Source organism: Palaemon carinicauda, chromosome 2 (genome assembly GCF_036898095.1).
Source record: "Palaemon carinicauda isolate YSFRI2023 chromosome 2, ASM3689809v2, whole genome shotgun sequence".
NCBI lineage: Eukaryota > Metazoa > Arthropoda > Malacostraca > Decapoda > Palaemonidae > Palaemon > Palaemon carinicauda.
Genome location: NC_090726.1, coordinates 59013612 through 59032621, shown reverse-complemented (window position 1 = coordinate 59032621; position 19010 = coordinate 59013612). Strand labels below are relative to the sequence as shown.

Sequence of the window (19010 nt, the reverse complement as noted above, 5' to 3'; positions counted from 1 at the left end):
CAGTCTCGGGGTCCTTGAACTTGAGATGCCTCATCAAGGTCAGGACCTGCCAGAAGGCGTGCTCTGAATCATGCTGCTCTCCTCCTGGTAAATTGGCAGCAAAGTCTCCTGTCCCCAACTGCTCTACTTGGGGGGACACGTGGACGTTCTCCAGGGGTCTCGCTGGCTCTGGTCGAATCCTTGAAGACGACTTCGGGACGGTCTTCAAGTCCTTTGGTTCCCTTCTAGGAGGGATGCAGGACTCCAACAAAGAAGCCTGAGGACTCTTCTCCCCCCCAGTACGCGACGATTCTCCTACTCGTGGTGGGGTCTCTCCCATTGGTGCAGTGGGAGAAGGTCTCACCTCGGTAGATTCTCCTGAGGACGGAAAAGCTTCGTCCACAGGAGAAGGAGAGAATGTCTGAGGGGGGAAAGGAGCCTTCCTTACGAGCTTCTTGGGGGCCAGTTTGACCCAAGGAGAAGTCACCACGAATTCTACTCCTCTCTTCCTCTTCAGTGGGGACGCTGGTTTGAGGCCCAAATCAGCGAAGGCAGGCTTAACAGCCTGGACGACAGCTCTGATAAGGGACCCAAACCAAGGCTGACGACTGACGGAAGCAGTGTCAGAAACATCCACTGGAGGGAAGGGGATCGGGCGATCCTTTGGAGTACAGTAGACATCACAAGGGGGGGGGGGGGGGGTCGTGAAGATGATGACCTGGTTGTGGACGTTCCTGGAGACTCGCTCGGCTGCTCGCGCTGCGAAACCCGTCGAGAATCGCACTTGGGGTTGCGTTGGCGCTCTCGCGATGGACAAATCGCGGGTTCGCGCGCAGGCTAATGTTCGCGCACGAAGGTGAAGGCGCGTGAGCGAAGGGGGGCGTGGGCGCGCACGGCTGTAAGGGCGAGCATTGGCGCGCTGGCGCGCAGGCGAGCGTCGGCGCACAGGCGAGCATCGGCGCGTAGGGCGATCGTGCTCAGGAGAGATAGCGCGTTGGCGCGTAGGAGACCTTCGGCGAGCAGGATCGTGAGCGCGCGAGCGCGCTGAAGGATGCTTGCGCGCAGGTGACAGATCGCGCGGGCGCGCGGTCTGGAGCAGGCGGCTGGGGTGCAGGGCCAGCAGGAGTAGAGGAGCGTACTGGGGGCTGCTCGTCGGCGCGTGCCAGAGACTTTCCGTGAGCGCGTGGGCGTGTAGCGTCTCGTCCAGCTCTGGAAGGGCGAGAAGGCGAGTGCGCACGATGGCGCGCAGGCGAGGGCTGACGCGTGGGCAAGCTCCAAATCTTCTTGCCTGTGCCCAGATCCGGGGATCGTGGGCGCGCGGGCGAACGAGTTTGCGCAGGTGCGCGCTGACGCGCAGGAGAAGATCACTGGCGAGCTGGAGATCGTGGACGCGCCTGGCGCGTGACAGGAACAGGGCGCGCAGATGTGCGCTGGCGAGTAGGAGATCGCTGGTGCACAGGAGAACGCTGGCGCGTAGGCAAGCGCTGGCCTACAGGAGCACGTTGACGAGCAGGAGAGCGCTGACGAGATGACTCTGCCTCTGCTGCAGGAGATCGCTGGCGCGCAGGAAGGTCCTCAGCAACAGCAGGAGAGCGCTTGCGCGCTACTGCGCGCAGGTGAAACCTGGCGCTGAAGACTTGCTCACATTGCGAGACAAGTCCTTCTACCCCGAAGGGACCGGAGGCTGTTGGAAAACGGGGTGCGTGGGCGCCCACACCGCATCAGCTTCCAGGAACGGAGAAGGCAAGTCCACAGGTCTGGCAGGCGTTGGAGATCGCGAACGATCTGCAGAGAGGTCTAGAGATGCAGCTGCAACGGTCACCTCACGACGAGGAGGAACCTCTGCGGGGAACGTCGAGGGTGAAGAACCGAAGAGGCGCCTCCTAACTCCCTTGTAGGGAGAAGGAAAGCCTCTACGGTGGAGAGGAGGGCGAGCCTTGCGGCGAAGACGACCTCTAGGAGCAGGCACACCATCGTAGGTCCTCCGAAGAGGAGTCTCTGTCAGTAAACTCCCCCGGGGGGAGAATCACCCGCAGGAGAGACCGTTGGACTCAGCTCCTCCCTCGAAAGATGTTCGGAGGGGGGAACTGAGCCTTCAGCTACATCAGCAACCAAGGCAGGGGTTTGACCCGACCCGTCGTAAGCCTCTGCCACAACAACGTCGACGATAGACAGAGGATCTACCTCCGCCGCTATCACCGGCGACTGTTTGACAGCTGCTCCCAACTGGATCAAGTCAAACAGGGCTTCCCTGGAGGGCGAACCCTTAAGCCCCAAGGAAGCCCAAAGCTGCAATAAATCATCATTAGTCACAGAGTTATCAATATCCTCCCCCAGAGGAGGAGGAGGAGCTGCCTCGCTATGGGAGGCAACTCCCTCTCCCGAACCCCGAGGTTGGTCAACAAAAGAAAGGCCTACGCTACCACTCGCTGGCCTCTCACGAAAGACCGATCGAGTGGGAGCTTCGGAGAAGGTTCGGGCAGCGGAAGAAGAGTCCTTGGAACTTTCCTTCTTCAAGGCAACCCTTGAAGGAGAAAGATCCCCCTTAGACTTCTTCTTCCGTCGCTGGGAAAACCTCTCCCACTGGGAGGTAGACCACTCCCTGCACTCACTGCAAACATTTTCTCTATCACACCGTTGACCTCTACAGTACGGACACAAGGTGTGAGGGTCCGTCTCGACCGCCGACATGAAAGTCCCACAAGGGCGGTCAGGTAAGCCAGGGCATTTCCGCATGATAGAGGTAGAGGCCAACTTCCTAACACACTCTGAAAGAAAAAGCAAAAAAGATTAAGGCTGTCAATATGCGAGGGTGAGGTAGACACGTCTGACCGTCACCCGAGCCAAAAGTGAAGTGAATCAGTTCACCGGTGTGTGAGGGGGGAGGGGTAGCTATCTACCCCTCCCCTACCCCCTCACTAACTAGCGAGGGGGTAGTAAACCCTCGTTAAAAATCTAATGGCTCGTCATTTCAGCTACGCCGAAAGTAATACCCCCATGTAAATAGCGTGGTTTGTATTTCGGTTACGGAACAAATACATAATCAGGACAGACAGAAAGCGATTCCCCACGACACAAGTTCAAAATCAAAAGAGGATAAGTATGGGATGGAGAGCATTTGGTACACAAAAGTATGGGATGGAGAGCATTTGGTACACAAAAGTATGGGATGGAGAGCATTTGGTACATAAAATAAGATTATGAAAATTATAATGCCACTTTCTCTAAAATGAAAATGATCTACCAGTTTTAACTTGTGCATCAGAAATTTGGTGCCTTACTAAAGCCTTAGAACATAAGCTAGTAAAAACTCAGAGAACTATGGAAAGAATAATAATGGGAATAGAACTAAAGATAAAGAGGCAGAAAACAAACAACATGGATACAAGAGCAAACTAAAGTAGAGGATATTTTAACATGTAGGAAAAAAAATGGATGTAGGCAGGACATATTATGAGAATGACAAATAATAAATGGATATTAAGAATAACAAAATGAGTCCCTAGAGATTGCAAAAGAAGCAGGGGAAGGAAGAGAAGACAATGGATTGGCGAACTAAGAAAGTTTGTGGGTGTCGACTGGCATGGAAAGACCATAACAGACACAAGTGGAAGAACATGTCTGAGGCCTTTGTTTTGCAGAGGACTAGTAACGGCTGATGATGATGAAATTTACAACACTTGCCCCAAAAAATGAGGACACAAAATGCAGTACTATATATAACTGCATTATGGCTAAATAAAAATCTCAAATAATTCAAATGCATACCTGAAGACGTCTGACCATATGCAAATATTGTCCCATTGAACCCAGCAAGAGCAGATTCAACGATACCCGCTGCAACACTAAAAAATATGTCGGCATTGTCATAGTCCATACCAAAAACACGATCTGAAAAACAAAATTAATGATAGCCCTAAACCAATGCTATGCTATAGACCTAGAATAAAGTATGGAAATTTGTAAAATTTAAAATCAGTACACTGTATAACTTTTCCATGAACTTAAAAAAGAAGGTTATATAAGTAAACTTACCAAATCTGTAAGGAGGACATAATGCTTTACTGCCTACTGGATCAACCTGAACTAAAGTGTTATCTTCACCTACCCGCCAGTGGATGGCTAAATTATCATTTATTTCTCTGGGTATTAGGGGGCGCAGTCGCACCGAAACCAAGATATTATCGGACATGGTGCTCCTAAATGATGATCAAATCCACCTGTAAATAAAAATAACAGAAATAATTAATATCAATGCCAAGTAAGCAAAGAAAAACTGCCTATGAAGGCTATCTAATAGCTTTTGTTCACCTTAAATGAGTTTACATTAGGAATTTTATAGCATCAACATAGAAAATATCTTCCCCACGCAGTTTGAGAATGGCTGCATCACAATTTTTTAAAGTAATTTCTATCTTTCCTAAATATCCTGCAAAATTACATTTTCCTTTAGTATGTTTATCTTTCTGAAACTGTTGTGGTGTGGCTGGTATAGATATCAGAGGTTGCCAATTTTCATGACATGGAAATCATATTACAGTAACTGCACAGAGACTATTGAAATTTTTCATTTCTTGAAATGGAATGTTTTGTTTCCTACCAATACTTTATATTAAATAAATCTTTTGCCTATTTTTGGTTAAAACCTAAGTTCAATTTATATAAATAAAAATTTGGCATATTTCTTGCCTGGCATTGCTAATCTGAGTTTATGGGTCATATGCTTTTTAAGAGGATTTAAAAGGATGCAGTCAATATCATAAAATGATACTGGCTTTCAGTCAGTCACTGATAAATATGGACATCCCAAAGAACATTGTACAGTGAGAGAGAAATTTCTACTTTCAACAAATTGCTGGTAACAATGAGAAACCTTTTTAGGAAAAAAAAAATTGTGAGTGTTTTAAACATGGTTTTAATATGATTTTCTTAAAATTCTAAGATACAAAAATTTAATTAATCCTGTAAGTTATTAGCAAAGTTATGGATAAATGGTATTTGTGAGTTAGTGTTATCATAAGCCTGGTTCTTAAAAACCTAATTGGGCAAGATATTTTATTAAGAAAATTATATATCAACAAAGTTGTGTATGTACATAAGCTTTGAAGGTTAATAATTTATGTATTGATGAAAAACATAGATAAATCAATTTTCATTTTCCTTCATAAGATAAGAAGAAAGTCTAAATATACTACACATACTACCTAAAACTTAAACTGCTGTATCTACATTAATCATTAATAAGACTGATGAAAAAGTGTACAAATTTGGGAAGGAGAAAAAAGAATCAGGAATGAAAATAAAAAAGTGAGTACTGTACACGGGTTTTGTACTTTAGAATCAAACATTTTACCTCAAGTCCCAAGGTCTAAAGCAAATCTTAGTATTAAGGATGATCACTGCAGTAGGCATTTAAAGGGCCTTACTTACTTGTAGATCTAACAATTCTGCCTTTTCTATCTGGTCCAAACCTAGCAAACTTCGAAAATTTAACAGACTATAGGTTGGGTTGAGATGTACTCCTGTAATCAACCCAGCCCATTTTCTTGCTTTCTATCTTTTCACTTCTTTTCTCTACTTACAATTAAACACAGGAACCATAAGCCTGTACAAAGATAAATACAAAATATTTGCTAAGAATGAAGCTAGCACAAGCAAACTCCCCGTGCAAATAGCTATTTATCACTGTAAATATTGAACGTACGAGCAAGTGAACAACAATAGCCAATTTTGTAAATGAGAAAACCAACAGCATCAGGCTAATCTAACCTTATTCAATCTTGGAAATAAGTGGCACTGAAGTGTGTATAAATAAAATATTTAACCTTTGAAACAAGGGGCACTACTATAAACAGCCTAATGGTACAAATACTTACCCTCCCAGCGCTGTTCTAGTCAAATCACTTCATTAAAGTAACTTTCCTCTAAAACAAAAGTTTTCTTGCTTAAAATCATTACTTTAGCTTAGCCTTTTCTCTTATTTTCAATGGGATGCCCTTGCAATCATTGTCTAAATGAACAATCAGCACCTTCTTCCCTATCACATGACTTTTTGGGGGACCAATTAACCACCATCATTGCAGCACTGACTATCTTCTACATCTTTCCAAAGTTGTGCATGCAAATAGTTTAATAATGATACTGATATTCTCTGACCATGATTCTATAATTCCAATTATCTTTAAAATGGTCATACATACAAGTTCTTTACAATAATAGAAAATAATTGTAGACAAAATGTAAATGTGATTAAGGAAAGTGATTATAAGTTAGTATAGTTTAAAATGTGAATAGGGATGCATTGTGGGCCCTATCACGTGGGAGACAGCGTGATTGCTTACGACATCATCACGGGACTGGGCTTATTTCACCTGGAATCTCTGCAGCGACTATACTGTATATGGGACTTTCTTCCGAAAGACATCTTGACCCATGGAAAACAGTCCTTTTTATTTATTGCTTCTTCTCCTAAAACATGAGAGTAGAGGATACAACACTTAGGTTAAGCACGCTGCATCCAAGGAGATTGCATGGGGTCATACCCATAGGCGAGGTGAGGCAAGGTAAGGAGAGGCCATTCTAAGTTAGTTAAGGGGGAACCTCCGATCAGTTCACATTCCTGTGTTTGTTTCCCTGATGAGATAAGGTTTTTTGGGCATGTACATACATACGTTTGGAACTGCAAACGGCAGCACGGTTCTAAATCTAAATAGAATGGCAAATCAAATAATTTTTAATTTGAATACATATTGCTAGTAACAAGTAAGTGGGCTAAGAATACAAATTGTTGTATAAGTGATCGGTGGTAGTGTTAATACTTAACAGAAATGTTACAAGCTAGGCTAATCTAGTTTGTACAAATATTGATTTTGTAATTCCTTAACTAGAATAGGCTACTTTCCATTAGTTTCCTTCTATTACTTACAGCAAGTATTTTCAACAAAATGTCAGGTAAATTTGCATAAGTTGCCATAATTCCCAGGGGATAACAAAATGGTTTTTCGGGTATATTTTCATGCGTTTTGAAGGAATGTGATAACTATCAGCGCAAACCCATAGTTGTAGAGTTATGTATCGACCATAACTCCACAACCTATGGATTTCCAAGAAAAATCATCAAATTCTTCCAAAACACATGAAAATATACCATTCAGTTATCCAATTTTACCTAGAAAACAAGTACTCACGAAAGTGAAAACGCAACCACCATCGACAATGTTTACAACTTACGACGTACCGACACAGAAAGACACCGTTCGAACGCATGGTTCTCCGAGGACTTCCCCTTCATTTTTTCTAATATTCAATAAAAAGCTAACCTAACCACACCTAACCTAATCTAGTAAGAAAACAGGTCACTAACCTAACCTAGGGCAAGCCTGCCGGACCCCCACGAAAAAATAATGAAAAATCTTCAGGTAGAGCGGTACAGGTAGCACAATGTTTGAACGCTTTGATTTAAATTTGGCTTTAATTTTTAAGAATTATATAGTTACTATTACGTTAGTATTTATTCGAGCCTTTGGTTTATTGTATTCAAAATATTGTGCAAAGTATTTTGAGCTATCGAAGAATGGCAACTTATGCTATAATACCCAACGCCCAATTGAAGGCTTCACAACAGTGAGATAGAGATAACACCTACTTCCATACACAGTAAAATGGTCATTCAAACAATAATAGCGACAGAAGGGTCACAATACACAAACAGTGAATTAGTAGGGCGGTAAGTTGTCTCATTATCACCTACTCTAAGGTAGAGACTGAGCAGTGTCTTGAAACATTATCATTATTACTTGCTAAGCTACAACCCTAGATGGAAAAGCAGGAATGCTATAAGCCCAGGGGCCCCAACAGGGAAAATAGCCCAGTGAGGAAAGGAAACAAGGAAAAATGGAATATTTTAAGAACAGTAACATCAAAATAAATATTTCCAATATAAACCATAAAATCTTTAACAAAGAGAAACCAAATAGAACAGTGTACCAGAGTGTACCTTCAAGCAAGAGAACTCTAACCCAAGGCTTTTTCCAATTTTAATTTAGCAAGGACTTTTTGTATGCTAAGAAAGTCAAGAAATACTACTCTTTATCTGAATAGTAATTTAACATATAGCCTGACCTTATAAAAACGAATTATGAATCTGCTACCGTGTGTTGTACGGTTATGTTGCTTGCCACCCTTATGAAGCCTTCATAAATAGGCCTATGAGAGCCTACGCAAAGTCATTACAGTATCATTCCCTATTATATAGCTGCTAAGATATGACCTTGCCTACTATACGAAACTTCCGGTAGCCTCATAAGGATAATGCCAGTAACTCAAGCCTAAGTTTGATGATACTGGGATCTACTACGAAATGACGGCATGCACGTACCAACGTCTATTTAACCTTCATCTATAGACTAACATAGTACAGAATTTGAAATTACGGTTAAGAATCTGTATCTCCTTAAAATTTGATTCAAAACATAACAAAAGAAACTTAATTTACCTTTAAATATACATTAAATCCCACCCAAAACGTTGACAGCCACGGGCAGAATCCACACACATTCACAACTAGGGGAAATTTAAATTTCACCGTTCAGACGAAAACAACATAACAGACGACCAATCAGCAGTCGTTTTAAGTTTTGACTATCGTACTCAAAAGTATATATTCACATACGGTGTTATCTCCATAAACAATTATTATTATTATTATTATTATTATTATTATTATTATTATTATTATTACTATTATTATTTGCTAAGCTACAACCCTAGTTGGAAAAGCAAAATACTATAAGCCAAGGGGCCCCAACATGGAAAATAGCCCAGTGAGGAAAGGAAACAAAGAAAAAGAAAATATTTCAAGAACAGTAACAACATTAAAATAAAATATTTGCTATATAAACTATAAAAACTTTAATGACAAACAAACCTACAAATTTCTATATTTCAAATAACCCAGAATTCATATATTTTCGTTTGAATTTTCATATATTTAAGAGAGACGTGAGCTTTAGTCGGTGCTTTTCAATTTGCTTGATTTCCATTTAGAATAGCCTAACATCGTGGCCACAGATGGCCGATCTAACATCCACTATCACTTATACTTGTCAATATTTTCCAAAGATGTGCTTTATCACTCATATATTTCAATATTTTCAAAAGATACACGCTATATTCAATAGTGTCCAAAACAAGTAAACAAGCAAGTAATACATATACACTGACCAACAGATAATCAAATAACTGGCAGGTATATAGATATTTATCATACATCTTAAATATAATACCAATTTTCTTAAAGTTTTATTATGACAGAGAACATTAAACATATTATATAAGATCATCCCAGCAAATCACAACGGGCAACTTAATGTTATTTAACATCTGGCAGCGCACCGACACCAGCCAATGGTGTCGAAACCCTGGGTAAACAAATACGAAATCAAGGGAATTTTAAACTACTGCGTCATGGTGCAAGACATCAGCAACAATCCCTGCAACCGTGCCAGTCACTTTAATTTTCCTTTAAATTTTCCGTTATTATTTTTTTTTACCGACCACGTTATATAATAAGACATTTATAGCGTTAAGGATGAAAACTAAGTGGACCACATACATTCTAAAGATGGTTACAAAACGACCACAAGAAGTGCAGTAACTTTTTTTTTATATCTAATTGTTGTGTTCCACTACGATCCATCTGAGCAGATTTTTCTGGGATAGATAGAATCAGGGGTATTAAAAGTTATCTTGTACCCTGAGCACAGCCCAGCAGTGGTTCTCATAGAAGACATAGACCCTATGTCTTATGCTAGAAAAAGGTTCATACGTTACACACTTGACAACTGTTCTAAAACACTGCCTGGTCAGCAAGGTATGATAAGCATTAAACACATTACTTTACCAAAGAACTAATCAACTTTATTGGTCCGCCAGTAAAAAGCCTGCAGTTGTTTGAATCTTTGAATTCATTTTAATTGAATAACGTTACATATGTGCAGATGTCTCATTTTTCTCTTCATCTATAATATTATAGGCAGATGAACACGTCAGATAACTTTCACGGTCACCTGCAGGCAAGGAGAGCCACTGCCGTCTCAATACACTGAGACGGCAGTAGGAGAGCACTGGTCCACGGTATGGTACGAGCTTAATGGAATAGTCTACCGGTACAGGCCTTTGCAAGTTTTCACGCACACTGTTAGGTTGGGTGGTATTTGCGCTACCATTATTATTATTATTATTATTATTATTATTATTATTATTATTATTATTATTATTAGCCAAGCAAAAACCCTAGTTGGAAAAGCAAGATGCTATAAGCCCAAGGGCTCCAACAGGGAAAAATAGCCCAGTGAGGAAAGGAAATAAGGAAATGAATAAATGATGAGAACAAATTAACAATAAATCATTCTAAAAACAGTAACAACGTTAAAATATATATGTCATATATAAACCATAAAAGGCTTATGTCAGCCTGTTCTACATAAAAACATTTGCTGCAACTTTGAACTTTTGAAGTTCTACTGATTTAACTACCTGATTAAGAAGATCATTCCACAACTTGGTCACAGCTGGAATAAAACTTCTAGAATACTGTGTAGTATTGAGTCTCATGATGGAGAAGGCCTGGCTATTAGAATTAACTGCCTGCCTAGTATTACGAACATGATGGAATTGTCCAGGAAGATCTAAATGTAAAGGATGGTCAGAATTATGAAAAATCTTATGCAACATGGATAATAAACTAATTGAACGATGGTGCCGAAGATTAATCTAGGTTCGGAAATGAGGAAGAAGCAGGATGGATTGACGTGAAGTTACTGATTTTGTGCCTTGCTGGCAGCATAGTATTGAAATATGACGATCCAACAGGTGGGGCAACTGATGTAAAATTATGAATTCAGTGGTTGACTGCCGAAACATGAGGAGTATCAATTAAGGGACCGTTAATGACATTTACAAAGGGACGCGTCACTGAAGGTGTCGTCGAAAAATAACAAGACTGATTGGGATCAATGATTAAATTAGGAAGAGCCATTAGACTATGAAAGACAATTTCAATTTTTCTTAAATAAGCAACAGGAACGGGATTATTTACTTTAACAATAAGATTGTCGTAATGACGTCTCCAAAAGGTTTTATAACTGCAAAGTTCATCGCTTACGTTACCAACTTGATTAGACAAAAAACTGAAATACGGAAAAACAAATTTTATCCACTAGTATGAATGAAAACTTGCCTGTAACGTTATGACAATTGTTTGCTGGCTTTGGTAGTTGTTTATCCGCATCATAATGTAATTCTTTCGTTGATATAATTTTAGGAAAGGAGATAGTTAACAACAGTAAAGAAGCATTGGGTTAAGCCTAAGGGATCTTTACTCCATAAGATTTAAAACTATAAATAATGAGCAAGACTGTATCGGTAACATACATGATTATTTCCAAAGCTCATATACATAACTGGTTCGGGAATCTGCAAGGATTCGTGAAAAAAAAGACTTCCCTGTTCATGCTTCAATTAAAGTTCATGGTGTTACTTGATATTAATAAAACCTAATACTGGCACAATTTCTTTCTATTGGATCAGCCCATATTTTTAGGCCCAGGGTTTAAATCGACTCAATTCTGAGCCAAAAACTAATAAATTCATAAGTCTCCAATTATTAAATTTATAGAAAACGTTTAGAAAAGTATTTTAAAGACAGTGTACAATTTAGAATGGGAGACTATTATAACTTACTTCCCCAAACCATTTTCTCTTAAAGATGGATATTTTTTTTTTTGCACATTGATATTTTAAACCCTCTGTAGATTTTAATATCATACTTATGATTATAAATATTACTCAAATTTCATCATATTTAACAGAAATGTAATTTTAATCGTTGATTTCTGAATTCAGATTTGTCAATCTAATATATGATCATGGCGGTTCCAGAAAATACTACTAACACCAGCTTCGTAATATAAATTTTCTAGCTAATACTCAATGTAATGCAGTGCTCGATTCTTATTTTTGGTTTTGTGAATGTAAAACAATGGTGATTTTTGGGTGGATCACCTTACTTTGACTTGCTGTTCCAATTGTTTAAAACATTTTAACGTCTAATCTGTATGGGGTAGTTACCGTTTTTTCTCATTTACATCTCATTTCTAATGGCCTCCCCAATCTCAGAGCTGGTCCAAATGACATATATTCCACTGAATCCTAAATAAATACAAATAGATTTGGTTTATCTATAAAAAGAAAAAATACGACTAAAGTCAATTCCTAATCGTAGCCTGTATAGCAAATAATTCCTCATGGATATTTGGACATATAGACCCATTTTTAGCAGGCTAGTTGCAGTCGTTCGGCACAAAATGTCACCAACACACAGACAAAGTCACATAAATATTTAAAAAATATGAAAGATATACTAAATTCTTAGACTATTATTTCAACAGACATGAGACCTAGCCTTCTGGATACGAATCCGTTGCATGCCTTGTAAGGACAGTGAGACAAGCGTCACCAAGATCAACTGATACTTTATTCAAATGTGCGTGGGAGTATATTACAAGGTGCGGACGGAAAGGTAGGATGGCGCTGGCGCCAAATCAGATTGAATTGCCCGCCAAAATATATGTGTTTTCTTACACTTACAAATATACGAATTATGAGTTAACAGAAACATGTAATGAAATAATACATATGTCAAAATGTAGCTCTGATAGAGCGGAATACATATACATGGGAAACCACGGTGTGGCGAAAGGAGAATTCAAATAAATAAACAGTTTGTTGATTTTCTGGACGACGAAGGGAGCGGTGTCCTTACAAGTACTCCCCCCCCCCAAGACATCGGGCGGCGTAGAGGGCTGATGATCAATCTTCGTATCTTTTCGGGCGTCGGAGGGTTCCTCTTGTTTTTGAACGGAGGGGCGCGCCGGCGGTCGGCGTAAAGATCTCTTCCTCTTGTCGTCGTTTGATGATTTTTCTTTCGTTGGGCGCCTTGTTTTGAGGTGGCACTCTGGATCTGCCAGGTCCGGCGGAGGCGGTGTCGCTTCCTTCGAGAAACGCTGGTTTCACGCGGTCTATTGAGACCCAGTCCTCTTGGCCATGGACGTCGATAAGGAAGGCTTTCGTTGTCTTCTTAATTACCTGGTAGGGGCCTCGATAAGGTCTAGTTAGTGGTTGTCGATGAGCGTCGACACGGACGAAAACGTACCCGCAGTCATCCAGGCTTTTTGGCTTGAAGTGCTTGGTTCTGTCCTGGTAAGTTTTGAGACATGGCTTGAACTTCCTAGCGATGTCCCTTAGGTGATCCAGCTGCGTGTCGTCGGTTGATGAGGGAAAGAATTCGCCAGGAACTGCAAGCGCCTCCCCGTAAACCTTTACGGCGGGCGAAGGTTCGCCGTCTGCGCGAGGGGCGGTGCGAAGGCCGAGGAGTACCCAAGGAAGTCGTGATTTCCAGTCCCCGTCGATGCAGCTCGCCATCAGGGACGCCTTGAGGGCGCGGTGAGTTCTTTCGACCATGCCGTTTGCCCCGGGGTTGTATGCTGTGGTGCTGTGGAGCGTCGTCCCCATCAGGTTCGCCAAAGCGAGCCATATTTCTGAGAGGAAAGCGGGGCCTCTGTCGTGATGTCGTCAGGAACGCCAAACTTGCTCACCCAGCTTGACAGGAGGGCTTCGGCGCATGCTTGAGTCGTAGCTTCGGTCATCGGCGATGCCTCCAACCACCTCGTGGAGCGATCGATGATTGTAAGTAGGTAGCGAGCAGATCCAGAAGGGGGCAATGGTCCCACGACGTTGATGTGTATGTGACCGAAACGTCTTTTTGGCTGGGGGAAATCGCCTACCCCCGATTCGGTGTAATGGCTGACTTTGCTTGATTGGCAGTTGATGCATGACTTCGCCCATTCCCGGGCGTCCTTTTTTATCCCTGGCCAGACGAACTTTTCAGACAGAAGGCGAGCGGTGGTGCGTCCTGAGTGGTGTGAAAGTCCATGGATGATATAGAATATTTTCCTTCTGCAGGAGGCTGGTATCCAGGGACGTGGGCGGCCGGTGCTGGTGTCGCAAAGAATAGTTACTCCTGCTGGTCCGAGGGGAATCGCACTTATCTTGAGCGCGGATGGCCCAGTCAGGTGATCCTGTGCTTCTCGGTCGGTGCGTTGTTCTGTTGCGAGATTGGCGTAGTCGATTCCCAGGTGGATTGCGTCAATTTCAATCCTTGATAGGGCGTCCGCAACTGGGTTTTTCTTTCCTGGGACGTAACATATGGTGCACCCGAATTCGGCGATTGTTGCGAGACGACGTTGTTGTCGGGAGGACCATGCGTCTGTCGATTTCGTGAAAGCGTGTACGAGGGGTTGATGGTCCGTCGCGATTGTGAAGGGAGTGCCCTCCAAGATGTGCCTGAAGTGGCGGACGGCGAGGTAGACGGCGAGGAGTTCCCTATCGAAGGTGCTGTATCTTGCTTCGGCGGGTTTCAATTTCTTGCTGAAGAATGCCAGCGGTCGAGGAGAACCATCGACGAGTTGCTCCAGCACAGCCCCACAGGCGACGTTGCTGACGTCGGTCGTTAGTCGCAGGGGCGCGTTGTCGTCGAAATGAGCCAGGGTGGTGGCATTCGCGAGAGCATCCTTCGTCCGGGCGAATGCCTGTTGCTGGGGCAAACCCCACTCGAGTTTTTTCGCTTTTCCTTTCAGTACGTTGTTGAGGGGTGACAGGGTTTGTGCGATGTTGGGGATGAAGCGCCTGTAGTAATTGACCATCCCCAGGAACTCCTGAAGTTGGCGGATGGTCGTAGGTATCGGGAACTTTCTGATGGCGTCGACCTTGGTTGTCATGGGTTTTACCCCGCACGAGGATACGCGGTGACCAAGGAAATCCACTCCTTCCGCACCGAACGTGCACTTGTCGAAACGTACGACCAGGCCGTTCTCCTGTAGGCGTTTGAGGACGGTGCGGACGTGCCTCCGGTGTTCCTCCTTAGTTTTCGAGAATATCAGGATGTCGTCGATGTAGCAGACGCAGAAAGGTAGGTCACCCAGAATGCTATCCATTAGTCGTTGGAAGGTCGCCCCGGCGTTGCGTAGACCGAAGGTTGAGTATGCAAAGGTGTAGGATCCAAACGGCATTACAATGGCCGTTTTCGGGATGTCTTCCGGAAATACGGGGACCTGGAAGTAAGACTTGAGGAGGTCCATCTTGGTAAAATACTTCGCGTCGTGCAACGCGTTCGTTAGGTCCTGCATGTTGGGCAGCGGGTAGTGATCGGGCGTTGTGATGAGGTTGAGGCGCCTGTAGTCGCCGCAAGGTCTCCAGGACCCGTCCGGCTTTTTTACCATGTGTAGGGGCGATGCCCAGGGGCTCGATGCTTTCTTACAGATACCCATGCGTTCCATGTCCTCGAAGGCGCGTTTGGCAAACTTCAGTTTCTGGGGCGGGAGGCGGCGGAATTTGGCGTGAGTAGGAGGTCCTGTCATTGTGATGTGGTGGTAGATCCCGTGCTTGGACGGGGAACCTGGCGAGTGTTGGAGCTCGGGCTTGAAAACCTCGGGAAATTATTGTAGGAGGTCGGCGTAGGGATGCGTCGTTACGGCGGATACGGACATTGTTGCAGGGCCGTATTCTAGGGCGCGGGACTGGCAGGTTCCCGTGTCGATGAGACGTTTGTTAGCGACATCGACGAGGAGTCCGTGGTGGGCGAGGAAATCCGCATCGAGGAGGGAGCGATTGACGTCAGCGATGGCGAAGGGCCAAGAATACGAACGGCCCATGATAGATATCTTGAGGGTCCTAATCCCATAGCACCGTATGGGAGATCAGTTGGCGGCGATGAGTGAGGGAGCGTTTTTGGCGGGACCACGGTCTAGGTCGGACTTGGAAGGTGGGAACGTTGACTGCATTGCGCCGGTGTCTACCATGAGTCTACGGTTGGAAATGGTATCAAGGATATAGAAACCATTCTTGTTTTGGTTACCTGCGGCTGCAATGGTGGCTGGTGGATGCTTCTGGCGTCATCTTCTAGGGAAACTGCATGGTGCTCTACATTTCTTGGTGTCGCTGCCGAACTGTTGGTGGTAGAAGCACCATGCTGGGTTAGTCCTAGGGTTCGGTCGTGTTGGTTGCGGCAGTTTCTTTCTTGATAGAACGTTGATCTCGTCGTCCTCAGGAGCCGTTGCTGAGGAGTCTATGGAAGAGCAGCTGCTGAAGGAGGAGAACGAAGGCGGTGCTGACGATGATGCTCCGAGGCGAGATGCTTTGGAGGCCTCGTGGAGCTTCTGAGCCTTCGACAGGAGTTCGTTCATTGGGAGAGTGTCGGCGTCTGTCAATTGGGCCCTTACATCTTGTGGTAGGCGTCGAAGAAAGATCTCGCGAGATAAGCTAATCTCACGTCGTCGGCCGTTGCTGTCTGTTTCGGGGAGCATAAGCAGGCCGGTTAACTCGTCCCACGCCTCGACAGGAGAGGTGTCACCCATGGGCTTGCCGGCGAGGTCCAGGACTTTCTGTGCCCTTGCTGAGACGGAGAGGGAGTAGATACCGATGAGTTTCGTTCTCAGGTCGTCGTATGAAACTTGGCCGGCCTGGGCGTCGAGCCATGGGGAAATCTTGTCGAATACCTCTTCAGGTATGGAGGTGAGAACGATGTCAGCCTTGGCGCAGGAGTCGCTGAGTCTAGCGACGCGGAAGAGTACGTCTGCTCTCAGGAACCAGGAAGCGGTGTTGTGTTGAGAAAAAGGCGGCAGTTTGACTTTGGGCGTGGAGGCGAGGTCGTTGGGTGCGATGGGCGTGTTGCTTCCTGCATCGTGGCCAGACGACGAGTCGGCGAAGAGGTGAGAAGTTGATATGTCGGTTAAGCTCATCCTACTGCCTTACATGCACCGAAGTGTGGGAGAACCAAAGGCAGGCTCACGCCTAAGGTAACGGAGTATAAAGAAGGTAGCACGGCCGTAATAAGTCCGTTAATGGCAAAGCCAAAACCGCTGATGCTACTTTCAACTCCGGGGTCACCAGTTGTAAGGACAGTGAGACAAGCGTCACCAAGATCAACTGATACTTTATTCAAATGTGTGTGGGAGTATATTACAAGGTGCGGACGGAAAGGTAGGATGGCGCTGGTGCCAAATCAGATTGAATTGCCCGCCAAAATATATGTGTTTTCTTACACTTACAAATATACGAATTATGAGTTAACAGAAACATGTAATGAAATAATACATATGTCAAAATGTAGCTCTGATAGAGCGGAATACATATACATGGGAAACCACGGTGTGGCGAAAGGAGAATTCAAATAAATAAACAGTTTGTTGATTTTCTGGACGACGAAGGGAGCGGTGTACATACAGCTTGGATTCATCACTGATCTCTCCATCTCTATCCTTTTTTTTTTTTTTCTTTTTTATAATAAATTTCCTTAACTGATTTATCTTAGTTTAAAGCTAACAATTCAGTGGCAGTAGTAGTAGGCCTATTGTTACCATAAAACAATGTTAGCTTTATTTTGCTTACTGAAACTACTTGGAGAATCTGTCTTTCTTTTTAATGCTGTTTAATGTAAACATTCCACTTCGGTTGTAATAATGTTTCTCATTTAGTACGGAGGATTCTTACTGCGATATATATATATATATATATATATATATATATATATATATATATATATATATATATATATATATATATATATAGGTATTATAATTTATTCATAAAGGCATCTGGAAAAACAAACAATTCATTAAGCTCAGATTTTATTGATCATCGAAATGAATACGTCTGCATTCACAGCAAGTGTTGGCTAAAGACAATAACAAATATATAGGCTAGGCATACATACATTTATACAGACATTCACGCATAAATATACGCCCATACATACATGCACACATACTGCATATATATATATATATATATATATATATATATATATATATACATATATATATATATATATATATATATATATATATATGTATATGTATATATATATATATATATATATATATATATATGTATATGTATATATATACATATATATATATATATATATATATATATATATATATATATATATACATACATATATATATATATATATATATATATATATATATATGTTTGTATCATCATAATTTCCTCCTACACCTATTGATGCAAAGAGCCTCGGTTATATTTTAGATTTTTGCTAGTCGTCTATACTTTGAGCTTTAAATTTCATACTTCATAGTCCTCAGCCATGTAGACCTGGGTCTTCCAACTCTTCTAGTGCCTTGTGGATCCCAGTTAAATGTTTGGTGAAATACTCTCTCATGGGGAGTGCGAAGAGCACACCCAAACCGTACCCATCTACCCCTCCCCATGATCTCATCCACACATGGCACTTGAGTAGTCTCTCCTATAATTTCATATCTAATCCTGTCCTGCCATTTAACTTCCAATATCCTCCTGAGGGTTTTGTTTGTAAATCTACTAAATCTGTTGGAGATTGCTTCATTGTCATACCATGACTTATGTTCGTACAGTAACATCGATCTTACTAAACTCATATATAGTCTGATTTTTATATGTAATTTAAGGCGATTTGATTTCCAAATTTTACTTAACCTAGCCATTATCTGATTTGCTTTTTCCAATCTTTCATTAAACTATAATTCTAAGGACCTAGTATTGGAGATTATAGTTCCTAAATACTCAAATGATTCTACCCTATTAATAATCCTTTCTCCTTCCAGTGATATTTCATCTTCTTTTTGGATATTCTGTTCTCATCATCAATGTCTTCCTTCTAATTATCTTGAGACCAGCTTCATGTGATATTTCATGCATTCTGGTGAGCAACCATTGCAAATCCTGTAGTGTTCTGCTAATAAGGATAACGTCATCAGGATACTCTAGGGCTGCTAATTTCCTGTTACCAATCCAGTCCAATCCTTCTCTCCACTCTCCAACTGTTCTATGCATTAAGAATCCATGAGGAAGATAAAGAACATAAGTGACAACACATTCCCTTGGAGTACTTCACTGTTCATCGGAAATTC

The 19010-nt window shown here is 42.6% G+C and overlaps 1 protein-coding gene across 1 annotated transcript in view; it reads right to left on the bottom strand.

Annotated features, from left to right (window-relative positions):
• LOC137625304 (centromere-associated protein E-like) overlaps positions 1–8602 on the bottom strand; it is a 138239-nt gene extending 129637 nt beyond the window's left edge. Inside the window, exons 1-3 of the mRNA XM_068356137.1 lie at positions 8474–8602; positions 4015–4199; positions 3748–3870 (exon numbers count right to left, since the gene is read on the bottom strand). Coding sequence (XP_068212238.1) covers positions 3748–3870; positions 4015–4171 — 280 coding nt within the window. The 5' untranslated portion in view covers positions 4172–4199; positions 8474–8602. The remainder of the gene's footprint in view (positions 1–3747; positions 3871–4014; positions 4200–8473) is intronic.
• Positions 8603–19010: the final 10408 nt, after the last annotated feature.